General features: G+C 39.9%; 1 protein-coding gene across 1 annotated transcript; it reads right to left on the bottom strand.

Moving 5' to 3' along the window:
• Positions 1-1,050: 1,050 nt before the first annotated feature.
• On the bottom strand, positions 1,051-15,682 carry LOC117305837. Its single transcript, XM_033790711.1, has 12 exons — positions 15,616-15,682; positions 12,235-12,304; positions 11,717-11,889; positions 6,785-6,862; positions 6,007-6,275; positions 5,222-5,498; positions 4,375-4,452; positions 3,591-3,778; positions 3,134-3,223; positions 2,341-2,599; positions 1,615-1,692; positions 1,051-1,238 (listed from the first exon to the last, which is right to left on the bottom strand). The coding sequence occupies exons 2-12, from the start codon at positions 12,294-12,296 to the stop codon at positions 1,087-1,089; spliced, it is 1,704 nt and encodes a 567-aa protein (XP_033646602.1). The 5' UTR covers positions 12,297-12,304; positions 15,616-15,682; the 3' UTR covers positions 1,051-1,086.
• Positions 15,683-16,336: the final 654 nt, after the last annotated feature.

Here is a 16,336-nt window from a genome sequence, read left to right as displayed (position 1 = left end):
CGTTGGGACCAGGGTTAGGCCCAGTTTGCACAGAGCTGCTCATTGGTCGATGCTTACTGTGCGATTTTTCATTGTTATAGCGCTGCTAACTGTAAGCACACTGTAAAAGGCCTGCTTACCTTCCGGTGTTTACTGTATAAAAATAAGCAATGTCCCAATGCAAATCCATTGTAAACGCTCGAACTGGCCGCATATTGTTTTTGCTAACCTTTGAAATTCGCTTACACATTTTGTTTTCGGCTGCAAAGAGACGATAAAACAAGCGCCACAGCGCCCCTGTTATAAACTGCGAGCAATATATCATTCAAGAGGGCGCTATTTCGGATTCCTGGGCAGACCCCCCTTCTCCTAGCAATTGTTGTATCTAAACAGTAATCATTATTGACTTATGGAATGTTGTCTGAAATGAAGTAAAATAGACATTTTCATATGTCTATCAAATTAAAAAGCAACTAAAAGGGAATATTTGGATACAAAACTACTACACAAAATAATTCACAAACATAAAGCTGGCTCTTAAAACAGTTGATCTGCGCGTTACTTGTTAATATGATTCCAGTTACTTTATCAATCTTTTTAGATACTGTAACTAAATGATTTCACGGAAATAAAATAATTCATAATTTGCAGGTTTGTAATTTCAGATTTCAGAATATACAACTAATTGTCTGTTTTCATTACAGGTCTACGAGGTTTGTTTGTTTGGTTGTTGGGGTGCTTGCTTGTTTGAAGACACTGAACACTTTTGGTTACTACTCAAAATAATTGTACGCATAAAAACTTACTTGGTATTGAGCAATTGATAGATGTTGATAGTATAAAACATTGTGGATAACGGCTTCCTCTGAAGTAACGTAAACTTTTAGAAAGCAACAAGGGTGATTTTTCTTACATTATTCTCTTGCAACTTCGATGGCTGCAATGGAGTCAAAGTTTTCACAGGTTTGTAATTGTGTGCATATGTTGAGAAACACCAAGTGAGAATACTGGTCTTTCACAAAATACCAAAGGTGTCCAATGCCTTTAACTCATACTATCGGTGGGTGATAACTTTAGTCGATGACCTATTGACCTCAGAGGTCAAATTTATTTCTCCTTCGACACTTGACTTTCGAACTGTCCCATGACGTTTCCTGGAGGGCGGTAGAAGCCGACCAGGATGACTTTGCCTTCCTTGGTGATCGCCTTCCCGATACCCATCTCCTTGGTGTCCTTCCAGACCATCTGAGTAAAGTGGCCTAAGTAAGAATGAACAAAGTTAGTCATGTGAATTACACTTGAGGAATGGGGAGTAAACCACAATAACCTGTGTGCTTTGCAAGACACCTAGCCATGATACGTCGTCCTTTGCGTGGGACATAGATCCGTTGGTCCCGTGTGATATGTAACGCACGTAACATAACCTAGTGCACTTATCGAAAAGAAAAGGGGTTCACCCCGGTGTTCCTGGTTTGATTGGCAGCATATTGCGCCACAGTACAGTGTAAAATGGTGTTATGTAAAAGGAGTATATCATATTAGGATCGTGCCTATGCAATATTATCTTGTGCATTATGTTATGTACTGCTCAGGGTGGAAATAAATGTTACTAGCTTAGTAATATTGAATCCTCACCTGCCCCTGATGTAAAACCAGGCTTCTTGAAGTTGTACTTGCTGACTTGTCGATACCACATTTCAGATGTTTCGTCACCTGATAAAAAATGCCACAAAGAATTATAATAATAATTTAGATAAAAGTATGGACTCATATTAAAAGTACGGTGTAATGTGATGGTTTTATAAAAGGGACACGTTGCCTTGTACTGGGCGCTTTGGGCTATTAAAAGCGTTTTCATGAAATGAAACCTGGAAAGAAGAACAATAATGATCCACACAAGTATGGCTAAAAAAATGTGTGGCTTTATAATGACCCACACAAATATGTCTCACAAATGTGTGGTTTTATAATGATCCACACAATGTGCCTCAAAATTATTGTGGGGTATTCCATTTTACTTAATTGACTTAATAGCATGGTCCACCATTTTGTCAACAATTTGGTTCTAAAAAACGGCGGACCGGGTCAATAGCTAGAAAGGAAATCTGCAGGGTCCGTTTTATGGAGGCGAAAAATAGATAACTAACCTTAAAAAATCACAAGAAATTAATGTACCTGCGAGGGTAGATGTTGATATTGTGTATGAAAAAGCCTCTGGAGTGCTACAAATTCCCATGTTGTATACTCCCCAGGGAGCTAAGACAGATTAGGGGGATTTTATTGGCCCAATGACCAGGGTACTACCTGTAAAGCGCACTACGGTTTAAAATGCGCTAAAAGAAATAATTGTTATTTTATTACCTGAAAACGCTGTACTGGCGCTTGAGTAATGCATAGCGATGTTTTCACCAACATCTGATTGGCCACTATTTTTAAACTCGTCCTTCTCGGCTAGATGCGCTGCCCAGTCTTGCGCCCTCTTTGTCAGCTCAGAAGATCGCTTCAAGTTGGCAGCACCGTGACGTGAACGGTATTTGTTGTGCGAGTCCAGAGCGTCTTGTTGGAACTTTCTCAGATCAGAAGGTGACAGGTCGGGACCTTTAAGTTTGATTGCGCCCATCTAAAGGGAAAGTAAGTTGGTAACATCAAGCTTTTAAGAGGAACCTGACCATTTTGTTGGTTTTCACGGATACAGATACTTCAAAATTTTATTAGACTGGTCCCCTGTCTTTATCTGCACAGGCACTGATCTTACAGACCCAATGATTTCATTGGATAATCTTGCAGTGACGTAAGGCTTTTCTTATCTTCTTAACTGGTCCAAGGTGATGTATTTTGGTCAGCTCGCACTTTCGATCGTATGCATGCAGTGTGTGCATGTTATTGTATAACCTACATGCAAGTAATGTTCTATCTACTATGTGTACATGTTGGCCTGCGGGTTGAATTGACTGCAAATCTCCGTGTGAAAAGGACTCAAGGTCGAAGGTACATCTGGCAGCGTCCTGCCAGGTGTTCAAGGCGGGATCTGGCGTTTTTAACGAGCCTCGAGGCGTGACGTCAGATGTTCAGGCCAGTACTTTGCCGCCTACGGAATTCAAGTAGAGGGCGCTGTTTAAGAAAAGCAGATTCGATACAACTCGTATAGACTTACCTGTCGAATTGCAGTGTTCATGTTTCTATCAGGCACAGTCTTAGGGTGGTCCTCAACTACGAAATGAGTTTTGCGATCGACACGTGTCACCTGCAATAAGTTGAAAGTCATTGTTTGTATCAGTGATAATATGTGAGGTCAAGCACTGACGCCACGCACGACTGACTGCTGCCAAGTTTAAATAATATTCACTACTGGATCTTGCCATATGAGGCAACTTTTACATGCAATTTAAAACGGAACACTTTTAGTAGCAAAGGAGTACTTTTTCAAACACCCCAAAGTTTTGTTTTATTTTTAGACATATAAGAAATATACAATGATCACAAGTTGGACAGGGGCTGTCAAGGTTATACAAACGTATTAAAGTAAATATATTCGTGAGATGTTAACAAACAGACCCCTCAAAGACACTACAACAGTGGACATAATAAGACGGTAGATGTCAAACGCTTACCTTGGATGAGGGAGCTGCACTAGGCGGTCTGTAGCCGTCAATCCTGGGGAACACATTCGACTCGTACCGCCCAACAACATTACCTGGCGGTCGAAACTGTGCAACGACCAGCACTTTACCAGTTTTAGTTATGGCCTTACCGATGCCAAATTCCTTCGAACCTCTCCAAATCATCTGAGTAAAATGACCTGTAAATAAAAGACACGCATGATAAAGTATGTTCCGATTATAGGCTAGGTGCAAGACTAGCCTGGCAACTGGCGTCCCACTTCGAGCCTCGTGAATAACGCCAGATACCGGCCTTCCCCTCCCGCCAGACGAACCATTGACCTCCTATTCATTTCGCACGGAGATTTGCAGTCAATTCAGTACATGTACACATTTAAAGTGAATTATTAACAACATTACAATGAACACAACATTATGCACACGATGCTTGCAGACGATCGAAAGTGCAAGCTGACAAACGACATCACCACTTCGGACCAATCAAAACACAAATATGAAAAGCTCACGTCACTGCACGTTTATTCAATTAAATAATTGTATCCAATTAAATTCATTGGGCCTGTAAGATCATCCTGTCTGTATCCTTGCAGTAACGACAGGAGGCCAGTCTAAAGGTGCAAGACTTTATTTCGATTTGTTTACATTTATCACCGCGAGAGGGCGCTGCCAACCACAAACCACTCTCATAACACCAAGACGAAGTTTGGTTGTGTCTTCGGTACTTTTATGAAGACATTCTTTAAACAAATACATGTAGGAAATAATTGTCTCTAACCCGTGCCACTGCTGTATCCTGCATTCCTGTAGTCATACAAACTGGCCTCGCTGTACCACTGGTCACAAGCTTGTTTTCCTGTTGAGAAATAGCAGAGTTTGTTGAAGGAGTTTAAACTTTATTAATAATTTTAAATGAGTTTGGACAAGAGTACAGTCTTCGTTTTGCAGATCTTCCTATCCAGCAATCTCCATCACATACAGTTATCTAGGTTTGTAACACTTCATAAATGTGAGGTACATTCTGAATCTGAATCTGAATTAGATAGTCGGCAAAGCACCCTAATTGAAACATCACACCAACTTGTTGTACAGAAGACAATGAAGACATTTCAGTTTTAGACGTGGGAAGAAAACCCCTGTATAGGGAAAGCCCACGCAGTCAGGTAGGGACTGACACACCCTATCCGTATGCAAGGCTCCGTTCCGGGTACCGACCGGGGTCTACAGAGGTGAAATGCAGGAACAGACATCAATGAGCCAACCTGACAATAATATTTCACTACTAAAAATTACAATGGTGCGCCATTAACGGAGGTCTGTTTTGAATCAGAATGTGTCCAATCCTGGGCCCAATTTCATAGAGGTGCTTAGCACACAAACTTGCTTAGCATGAAATGTCTTTCTTGATGTAAACAAGATTACCAACCAAATTTCCATTTGTTGCATATTGCTTGAAACAGATATTCGCCTGTTGTTTGCTTATCCTGAAAATCACGTGGAAATTTGGATGTTAATCCTGTTTTTATCAAGGCAAAAATGTCATGCTAAGCAAATTTGTGTGCTTAGCAGCTCTATGAAATTGGGCCTATGCGTCATAATTTCCATTATGAGTCACTTGAACTGACCTGAATATGCAGTAGTAGCTGATGAATAATGCATCGCCACATTCTCGCCAATGTCCTTGCTCTTGCTGTGTTCAAATAAGTCTTTCTTGGCAAGATGCTCTGCCCAATCCTGTGCAGCCTTGCATAAGTCACCTGACAGTTCCAACGAATCAACGTCGTGCTTAGATCGATAGTCATTAGTGACAGAGTGGGCTTCCCTTTGGAATTGTTTCAGTTCGGACTTGGATACTTTGGTGTCGATCTTGTCTCCGCTTGTCCCATTCTTTTTGAGACGGAACTGGAAAAAAAAGTAAAACAAAAGTTGTGATGTTTTCCCGATGATGTTTTATAGTTACGACGTCCTGATAATAGAGATGTAAGTTTGCTACGAGTTGACTTTTTGTATTTATTCACTTTGGAGGTTTGTTTTTAAGACAAATTAATCTTAAAACATCACAATGCCGGACGGCCTCTTCAAGGTGATGGCTACACTTACTGACTTGGGCTATCGACTCAAATCAACTGCCAGTGTATCCAGAGGCATGTTACCGCCTACTCCTGTTACTGAAACAGGGTTACCCCCTTCACAGTCCATAAGGATGTAGGCATGGGTATCATCCACTAGGAGCCACCTACTCCTAGGGCTGAAACAGACTTACCCCCTTCACAGTCCCTAAGGATGTAGGCATGGGTCATCCACATAGGAGCCTGGTTGGTAGAGCAGTATGCACCTGTCCACCTTCCCAACTACTTCAACATCTGACGATGCAAGTAGTAAAGGTTCCTCTTCGCCACCTCGTACCCACCTTGTTTCCCTTCTCATCGTCACTACTACTGGAACTACTACTAGAGCTGGTCGAACCCCTCCTCTTTCCGAAAAATCCCTTTTTCTTCTTCTTATCTTCTTTTACTTTAGACATCTTAGAATTTGGAGGCAAGACATTCTCAGGAAACCGACCCATCACATTTCCTGGTGGTCTGTAGTTGGCTACCACGAAGACTCTGCCGTTTCCTGCAATTGCCTTAGCAATACCCAGCTCCTTGGTATCTTTCCATATAACCTGGGTAAAATGACCTGTCAGTAGAACAAGAGTTTACTGATTAGTAACTTCTGGACACAAGACTACACTTCGTAAATGGAGATATCAACAATATAATACAAGGAGAATCAATGCTTAAAGAACAAGTTAACTGTGTGTGCATAGGAATTGGTCTGCCGGTTAAGGTACTCCTTAGCATACCCTTTTATATAACCTTTAGTAAATTACCTGTCAGTAGGGCTATAATTGACTGATTAAACGTCTTGAAACAAGACTTAACTTTGTAATGGAGTATATTAGAAAGTTAAATGATTGTGAATAGGAATTTGTCTGGCGGTCAGGATACTCCTTAGTACACCTTTTCATACAACCTTATGGTAAATGCATGAAACAATTTAGTCCACTGTTTGAAACAAAGAATTACATGCAGATAACAGGTGTGAGTTGCCAGTCAAAAAGGATGTTTTTATTATGGCCTCTTTCTTTAATGGAGCTTTCCTGTCAAGAGAATTGTTTGAGAAAATATCTATGTGGGGAATCTTACCTGTACCCGAGTGAAATCCAGGTCTACTGAAGCTGTAATCCTTCACCTCGGAATACCAGTCATCAGTTGCCTCCTGACCTGACCAATAATTGGGGGAAGGTTTTTAAAATGTGATAACCTCTGTTTTTTCTGAAAACACCCGTACTCTAACTTTTCTCAGTCTTAAGCGCCTCGTTCAAAAACGGTAGGGTGTGCCTACGTAGGCAAATGTGCATTTGAACATTCTTTACCTTATAACCTTCGGTCACCTCTTTCTATTCACGAAATATTTCATTTTCCTTATTTTTACAGACAACATTTGGATCTGATTGACACTAAATTTGACCTCTGAACTAGACAACCTGGACAAGGTCAGCAGCAAGAGGGCGCTACTTACACATCAACTATAAACAGCAAGTCATGTTCTACATTTATTGAAATCCAAGAAACATTCCATTTATTGTTTGCAGGACGTCCATTGGAACAAAAATATTGAGAGTAGAGTAAGAGCTGAATGGGGGCTGGAATGCTTTTTTAGTTCCTTTAAAAGCAATGTTAGAGGTGTGGCTATTTTGTTTAACAATAATTTTGAGTTTAATGTCCATAGGTCTTGCAACGATCCTAATGGTTATTTTTTGGCTTTGCATATTGAAGTGAGTGACATGAACATCACCTTGATTAATTAATGGTCCAAATAAGGATGAGCTTTTTTTCTACGATGGTATTAGCAATACTATTAATAATTTTGACAACCCCCACACGGTTATTTGTGGGGACTGGAACTTGGTTTTGAACGATAATATTGATTGTATTAACTACGTGAATATCAATAACCCGTTAGCTAAGAAAAGAGTTCTCAGTCTTTGTGGTGAGCATGATCTTACTGACCCCTGGCGTATTCAGAATCCTACTACTGCTAGTTACACTTGGAGGTGGCACGATTCAGTGAAGCAGTCTAGATTAGACTTTTTTCTCATCTCTTCAGAGATGAACTCTCAAGTCACCGGTTGCGATATTAAGCCAGGGTATCGTACAGATCACTCCTTAATAGACATTCAGTTTGACTTCAATCAAATGGATAGAGGGCCAGGTTACTGGAAATTTAACAATGCCCTTCTTTCCGATACGGTGTACGTTGATCAAATTAAAAATGCTGTTAAAAAGGTTGTAGAAACTTATGCAGCCTTTCCCTATCTGCATTCCAACTTGGTTCACATCCATCCAAATGACATCCATTTTACTGTTAATGATCAGCTCTTTTTCGAAATGCTATTGTTGGAGATTAGATCAAAAACAATCTCTTACGCTTCGTGGAAAAAGAAAAGCAATAATAAGAGAGAGTCCCACATTGAGACAGCGATTCAAAATCTTTCTTATCAAATTTCTCAGGGGGACTTAACAGTCACCGAAGAGCTTAAGTCAAAACAAACTGAGCTTATTGATCTGCGTAAAAAGAAAATGGAGGGTGTTCTTATTCGATCTAAGACCCGCTGGATAGAAGAGGGTGAAAAACCATCACGGTATTTTTTGAACATGGAAAAACGCAAGATGATTAATAAAACTATCAGTTCTGTTGTCAGAGATGACAACACTTATGCTAGGTCCTCCTGTGAAATCCTAAATGAGTCTAGGCTTTTCTATAAAAAACTTTATTCCGAGGCTGAAAACTTGAACGACAGCAATTTGAGCTGTGTTTTTAATGGAGTTCCAGTTCTCTCGGATAAACTGCGGGAGAGTCTGGAAGGTCCTTTGTCATACCATGAACTCCTAAATGCCCTAAAGGGGAGCAAAAATGACAAATCTCCAGGATCGGATGGTTTCAGCTTCGAATTTTATAAGTTTTTCTTTTCTGATATTGCATGGTACCTGTTGCGTTCTTTAAATTATGCATACTCCTCTGGGAGTCTTTCAGTTACGCAACAGTATGGTATTGTTACGATGTTGCCTAAGGGGGACAAGCCACGCCAATTTCTTAAAAATTGGAGACCTATTTCACTTTTGAATACCTCATATAAACTTGCCTCTTCTTGCATTTCTTATAGACTTAAAAAAGCTCTTCCTCTCATTATTCATGAAGAACAAAAGGGTTTTCTTAGTGGCCGGCATATTGGAGAAAATATTAGGCTGATGTACGACTTGCTTAATTTTACAGAAAACAATAATATTCCCGATATGTTTTTGTTAATTGATTTAGAAAAAGCCTTTGATTCAGTTTCACACAGTTTCATTTTGAAGGTTCTTGAACAATTTAAATTTTGGCCCTTCCATTCAGAAATGGTTCAGTGTTTTTTATAGCGGGGCGAAAGCTTCCGTTCTTGTGAATGGTTTTCTTTCCGAATCTTTTAAGATTGAAAGAGGTTGTAGACAGGGTGATGGTTTGAGCCCCTACCTATTCCTTTTATGTGCAGAAGTGTTTGGAATGTTGATCCGAAAAGACAAAGTGCTTAAAGGCATAATGGCTAGCGGTTGTGAATTCAGACTTTCCCAGTATGCTGATGATACAGTTCTTTTTTTTAGACGGCTCAGAAGGCTCCTTTGAAAAGTCCTTTGAAATACTTGCGGCCTTTGCTAGAATGTCTGGCTTAAAAGTCAACATTGCCAAAACTAATGCGGTTTGGATTGGTAGCAACAAAGGGCGTAAGAAAGGGATTTGTGAGCACATCAAAGTTAACTGGGTTTTGGCTGAAAACTCTTTCAGAGCCCTTGGTATAGACTTTAACACTAATCTTGCTAGTATGGTGAATTTGAACTACACCAAGGTCATTTCTGCTATTAAAAGTTTAATTGAGCAGTAGTCTAAACGTAACCTAACGGTGCTGGGGAGAGTTACTGTAACAAAGTCGCTCCTTTTATCTAAGCTTACTTTTCTTATTTTAACTCTCCCCAACCCGCCTAGCAATGTTATCAAAGAATTAGACTGTATGTTCTATTACTTTATATGGAAAGGGAATGACCGTGTGTCCAGGAACCAGATGATTCAAGGCTATTGTCATGGAGGAGTTAAAATGATCGACATGCATTCGTATATAAAAGCCCTTAAGGTCACCTGGATCCGCAGATTTCTAAATTCCAATAACTTGGGTTGGGTCACTCTTTTTTGAAGATTTCGAACATTTATGATCCTCTAGCACTCGAGGGAGGCCACCAGGCATTGCTAATCTATTTAAAAGGGGCCGCAAATCAAAACCATTTTTGGATTGATGTTCTTAATGCTTGGTGCAGCTTTGTTAAGTGTCATGTACCTGCCAGTCAAATTGACGCTTTGAAAAATGTGTTGTGGCATAATCAGAATATTATGGTCGGTAACAAACACATTAACTATAAACACTGGGCCAAAAAGGGTGTGAACTTCGTGTGTGACATTTTTGACTCGCAAGGTGTGGCTCTTTCTCTTGTGGCATTTCAAAGGAAATGCAGGGTCAGAACTAATTTTTTAGAGTACGGAGGCGTGGTCAATGCAATCAAACATTCCTTCCGTAATGTACTGTATGGAGAAACCTCAGAAATTGCTCGCCCTTTTGAGACTTTGTTGATGGATATAAAGGGCTCCACCCGTCTGTACAGTGTTTTCACCTCCAGCAAAAAAGTTGTGCACAAGTTTATTGTTAAATGGGGAGAAAAAATTGGCGTGATTTTTCCGATTCCTCAATGGCACATTTTCTGTGGTTTACCCTTTAACTGTACATGTGACACCAAGTTACGTTGGTTCCAGTTTAGATTGGTTCATAGAATTCTGGGTGTAAATTCCTTTCTTTCTAAAATTGGTCGGAAGAATTCTAATCTGTGTACTTTTTGTAAAAGGGAAGAAGAGACACTAGTCCACTTGTTTTGTAATTGCAAGGTGTCTCTGTATTTTTGGAGTCAGATAAAACACTGGTTGACTAATACACTGAACATTGATATTAATTTTGACAACACGACCAAGCTGTTTGGTGTCCTTAATAGAAAATGGTCTGCTCTCAATTTAATTCTCATTCTTTGCCGTTTTCATATTTATCGAATGAAGATGAACGACAGAAAGCCCTCATTTGTTCTTATCAAAAAGGAAATAAATCATTATTTTGTAATGGAAAAAATGATCTTTGTTAAGAATAACAACTTGGATAAGTTCAATACCAAATGGGAGCCTTTTGTATTGCTATGTACCAACTGAATGCCTTGCATAATCATCAAACTTCCTGTTTTTGCAATTTGCCATTTCTCTCTTAGTATCGTTCTGTAAGTAGTTGGTTTTACCAGTAGTTTGTGTAGCTTTGTACATTGAAGAAACTTGAATAAATTTCCCCCTCCAGGGAAAAAAAAAAAAAAATAAAAATAAAAATAAACAGCAAGTCAAAGGTCAGTCATCTTCCGTTTGTCCTGAATTTATTCAAAATTGCTTAAAATGTTCCCTTTTTAGACTTCTTGAAATGCTTCAAGATGCTTTTAAAGGCCTGAGTGGACTTTCAATGATAATAAAGATCTATTTTGTGTAAATCCATTGCAAATAATCGTTTTCATTATTTGCATTGTACTAAAAAAAACTTGTCTCGATCGCAAAAGGCCTAACATGGGTTTGACAGTGTCATCTTAACACCTTAAATGGTGTAAACTTTGACTCTCTCTTGAATTCAGTATCTTTATGTGACAACACCCCGTGGTTGTCAACCTTAACACCCCAGTTTTTGCAGTGCTTGGTAGTGGGAGGGCTTGTGTTGCCCACTTCGTATGTATTTTGGTTACATTCCATAAGTCTTTAAGGTACAACTGTCCGCCGGAGATTCTCTCCTCATAATGGGAAATTGTGTTGAAGTAGACTGGTCCCCTGTCTTTATCCACAAGGATAAAGACAGGTGTAGTTGCTTTTCAGGCTAAGGTTTAAGAAGGATGTTTCAAAAAAGGGCGCTATCAGAAGCAGTTTGTACACAGCTCTCTGTATAGAGGGACAGAATCTCCCACCATAAAGTATCTTACCTGAAAATTCAGTCCCAGCGGATGAGTATTTCATGGCGATATTCTCACCGTATTCCTGTTGTTTACTGTGTACCATTGTATTTGTGGCGGCCAGGTGGTCGGCCCACTGCTGGGCATGCGCAGTGAGGTCCTTGTTGAGTTTGAGGGGCGGGGCGCCATGATTCTCTCGTAATCTACGAAGCGATGGAGAGATTGGTTGGGGACAGTAAATAAATATGCGGAATATAAAATAATATAGGAAGACGACCATCGAAACGTTGAGTTGTAATCCACCGGTTCTTTTCAGAACCGACACTACTCAAAAAGTTTCCGTATGGTGTTACCACAACTCTCGTCTAAAATTTGGGATTCAATTGTATGCATAACTTGACATTATTTTAGGAGAGGTAACTTAACCTACAAAAGTTAACAAATAACAAAGTCACAATATTGTTTGTCTCCCAATGAGTCACAATGGAGTGTTCGGTAGCATTTCTGCTTCTCAAAAAATATTTGTATACAAACATAGCCAAACTTACTTGTCATGAGCCAAGAGGGCGTCCTTCTGGAATGCCTTGACATCGTATTTCTGCCTTGGCATGACTAGAGCTGCAGATTGGAATTATAAATACATGATATTAACTTCTCATATTTTATTAAACAAACTATTCAGACAGGGTGCTTTGGGTTTCCGAGATGATTGTAGTACAAATGTGATGTCATGGGACTATGGGATCAGGTAGTGCAGAGGTATCTGTCCCTGCCTTTCACCTCTGTGGACCCCGGTTCGATTCCCACCTCAGACCAGAGCCTTGCATGTGGATTGAGATGTCAGTCCCTACCTGATTGCATGGGTCTTTCCCATTGGGATTTTCCTCCCACATCTAAAAACTGAGGATTTCTTCTCGTTTTCAACTCATCCTGATTCCTGCTGTTGGATGTGTAATCGAATAAATAAATAAATAACAAATAAATTGTGTCACAATCATGACGTGTGTGCAAAGGTATTACAGTCAAATCAGACCAATTAATCAAATCAGTGGATACCAATCATCAATTAATCAAATAATAGGTCAGTAACTCAACACCGAATACCACTCCTGGTTACTGAATTCCTCTTTCTTAACAATCATCCATTGTCCAAGTGTAAACATTCTATAACAAGATGCGAATAATGGACAAAGTTCATGTTGATATGATCGCACTTGACATTCCATACTGGCACAGTTAAGTCCACAACTTCAGCAAACTAGGCTATGGTTTGCTGACAAGGTTAAGTCCGCCATTTCAGCCAACTAGGACCTGGAATGGCTAAAAACATTTCCGTTAAAACCCTTGTGGCGTAGCAACACAAGTCTTTAACCCAACACTGGAAGGTTCACATATTTACCTCCAAAATATTTATTGGATTTCCGGTGTACTTCCGAATAATTGTTCAGTCCAAATGACTTCTTAACATGCCGAGCTGTTATCTATGATGAGGGGTTAAGCCTCATTTGTTTTTGTTTGGTTAATTAATCACTTGTATTTTAATCAGTGGTTGGAACATACGGCCCCATTCGGCAGAGAGTTTGATTTGGTTAGGTCTGTATTTGAAAACGACATTAAACCATTTGACTGCAAAATTACCTGCCCAGGTAATGTGCAGAGGCTTAGCCTAGGATAATATTAGATGATTTACTCCAATAAAATCTACAATGATTTGTGTGAGTATACACCAACGAAAGTTGAAGAATCCAGTTTGTTAAGAACCAATTTTGTTAAGGGGATACACCAGACAAACGTCTCGTTTTGGCTGTACCCTCAGCGCTTAAAGATGTCTGTATAATACAACAAAAAGAATATTGTTTCTCACAGTGCAGGTAAAGCACACTAACTATACAAGCGTCTAAGACAAAAACAATCGAGAAATACAAATTGTAAATTTGTCTCTAATCGTCAGCAAAAATGTAGCGCGTCTTCACCAGATTGAAAAAAAAACCCCGAAAACAATCTAACCGAACAACAGTAACTCTTCAAAAATTATGTTTTAGTGTTTTTTTCTTGAAATGTGCCCTCAGAATTCAACTACATTTCTATAGTGAAACTTTCAGAATACATCGAAGCAAGTAAGCTTTACTTTTATCCTTGTTTGAAACCCACATCGAGAAAAAAAGAAATGCGGCTATACATACCAAGTTAAGCAGACCAAAAAATAAGAAGAGAATTCTTCCAGAAATTCCAACTGTTCGATCAAATTATTGATGCGTGTGTTCGAGTTCCTAGCTCTCTGAAAAGTGTGAGATATCAAATAATGGCTGTAGTCGTATATTGACCACAAGTAAATACTCAAGTAGATTTGTGTGAATATTACTGGTCATAATAACTCATTACGTAGGTGGTACAGGCTGTAATGTTTACCTACATAACTTAAGCTGTCATAAACTCTGTACCCAACCCTTTCAACCCTGACCAACAACAAATTCCACAGGCCTGGTTCAATAGTGAGTGCCGCATACAAAGGCACATTGTAAGCTGACTGACTTGTGTGAATGAAGTAATTAATTGAATTGTAGAGTCGATGATCAGATCTTATAGCTTTGTACTTGACATGCAGCCACTTAACCCAGAATTCACCAAAAACAGCTTTGCTAAAAGGTTCCAGGCCTGACACTTCATGGAGGCAACGAATGCGATTGTCTCCATTCCCCCTGGTAATTGCCTTGGTGCCCTTGAAATGCTCATAAGGTGTCATTTACCAAGAAGAAAATGCCTTGGTGACCTTGTCGTAAAACAAACGAAGCATACAGGCCTAAGTTTGATTCATTTTGTTTGTTTTTTTATAATAATTTGACGTTTGGAATGATTTGCTCCGCCAACTCACAGGCATGTTTAAGAGGTATTTTTACAAGATTAAAATTCACATCCTTATAACTGGATGCCCAATATAAAAACTCCTTATACATCAATGACATGCTAGAAATGGATGAGGCTTTTATTGGGCATGTAGAGAGGAGACCCCCCCCCCGTCAGAACGTCATTACATGACAACGCAAATACAACAGGTTGTTAAACAGCGAAGGTTTCATTTTACTGCCTATTTAATTACCACTCCCATCGGTGTAATGTTGGGTGTGCCACGGCCATGACGTCATACTATGACGTGAAAGGTGGCATGGAACTGTGGACCCCTTTATAGGAATAATAAGGAAGTCGCGGGATAATGCTAACCGCGGAACTTTTTATGGTTAACTTTCCTAGTCTATGAACTATAGTTGTTAGGCACAAGTTCTAGATGTGAGGCATCGCACATACTTGTCGGTTTTGATAAAGCTCTATGTTTTTGACACCCATGTGTGTCTTCGTTGTTACGTGCTCCCCCCTCCCCTCTTCCTGATGGTATTGGGTGCTTTTTATCTCGAGGATGTCGATACCCCCCCTCTCATCCTTTGTCTCATTCTGGGCGGACACAATTGCATTGTGCAGCAGCATCCGGGCGGACACGATTGCATATGTAAAACCGTCCGGCGAACATTATTGTATATGCAATAATGTCCTCCGGATAGTATTGCATAGTGGACATAATTGCATGCGGACACCGGCATCAAAAACCTTTGACCTTAGTGATTTCACATAGATACGCGGACTTGAGAGCAGTGTACAGTTTGGGCAGCTAGCTCATGTCACTGCACGTTTACCAAAATGATATCATTGTATCCAATGGAATCACTGGATCTAGCGGCAGGGACCTGTCTTTATCCTTCCAGGGGCCCAGTCTAGTGAATCTCCGGTCCATAAAGCGCAGCAAAAAGAAGAGGGCAGTTTTGTTTATCAACAATAATAAGGTCTTAGCAACCTCGTACTCATAGTGTTGGAAATTAAATACTTGATGGGGAAGAAGGGGTTTCCCCCAATTACAGATCGAGGAGGTGTTTCCTTACCTTAGTTTGTGTCCTCCAACCAGAGAGTCAAGTTAGTTATGTGTCGCACGGAATCGCACGTAGTCATACCCCTTCTTCAATGCACACAAAGTTATTTTGTCAAAAGGCCGTAAGCGATAATATATGACGCCTGACGAAAATATATGGCATTACTTTACAGGTTGTGTCTTGCTAGAATTGTGCCAATACTTGCTTTCCATTCATGACTTTTTGAATGGTAAAAAGCGATCAAACTTTCACACCCAGTTTTCTGCACACTAAATGCTTACGACCTCCGTAGCTTTCTGTCACGTCCTTCGTCCGGGCACACGACGACGACATGTCACTTAGGTGGTGTATCGAAACACACGACGATATTTATGTCAGAAGTATGCAATGAAATCATCTTCGGCCGTGATCCTTGCGCAAGTTTAACAGCTTGAGACGATAATGTTCGTATATCCATGACCCATTTTGAGCAACCATGTTCTGCAAGTGTTTGCATCAGATCACTGCTTTGAAGGTCCAGTGAACACTCGTCCTTGGCAGATGATACAAGTCTCTTCTTGAATGTGTTAGGCCGGTGAGGGTAATCCCCTATTGTTGCGTTGTGGTGCTTTTGTTTAGTTATTGATCCAGAACTATTAGTTGTCACCAAGGTACTTTTGACGTGCGATGACAAGATAAAAAGTTATTTTTAAATTCTTGACTTGTAGTGATGTAATTCAAGTTTTTGAAACTA

Source organism: Asterias rubens, unplaced genomic scaffold (assembly GCF_902459465.1).
Source record: "Asterias rubens unplaced genomic scaffold, eAstRub1.3, whole genome shotgun sequence".
Taxonomy (NCBI): domain Eukaryota; kingdom Metazoa; phylum Echinodermata; class Asteroidea; order Forcipulatida; family Asteriidae; genus Asterias; species Asterias rubens.
The sequence above is the reverse complement of the archived record's forward strand: the minus strand, read 5'-3'. Positions and strand labels throughout refer to the sequence as shown.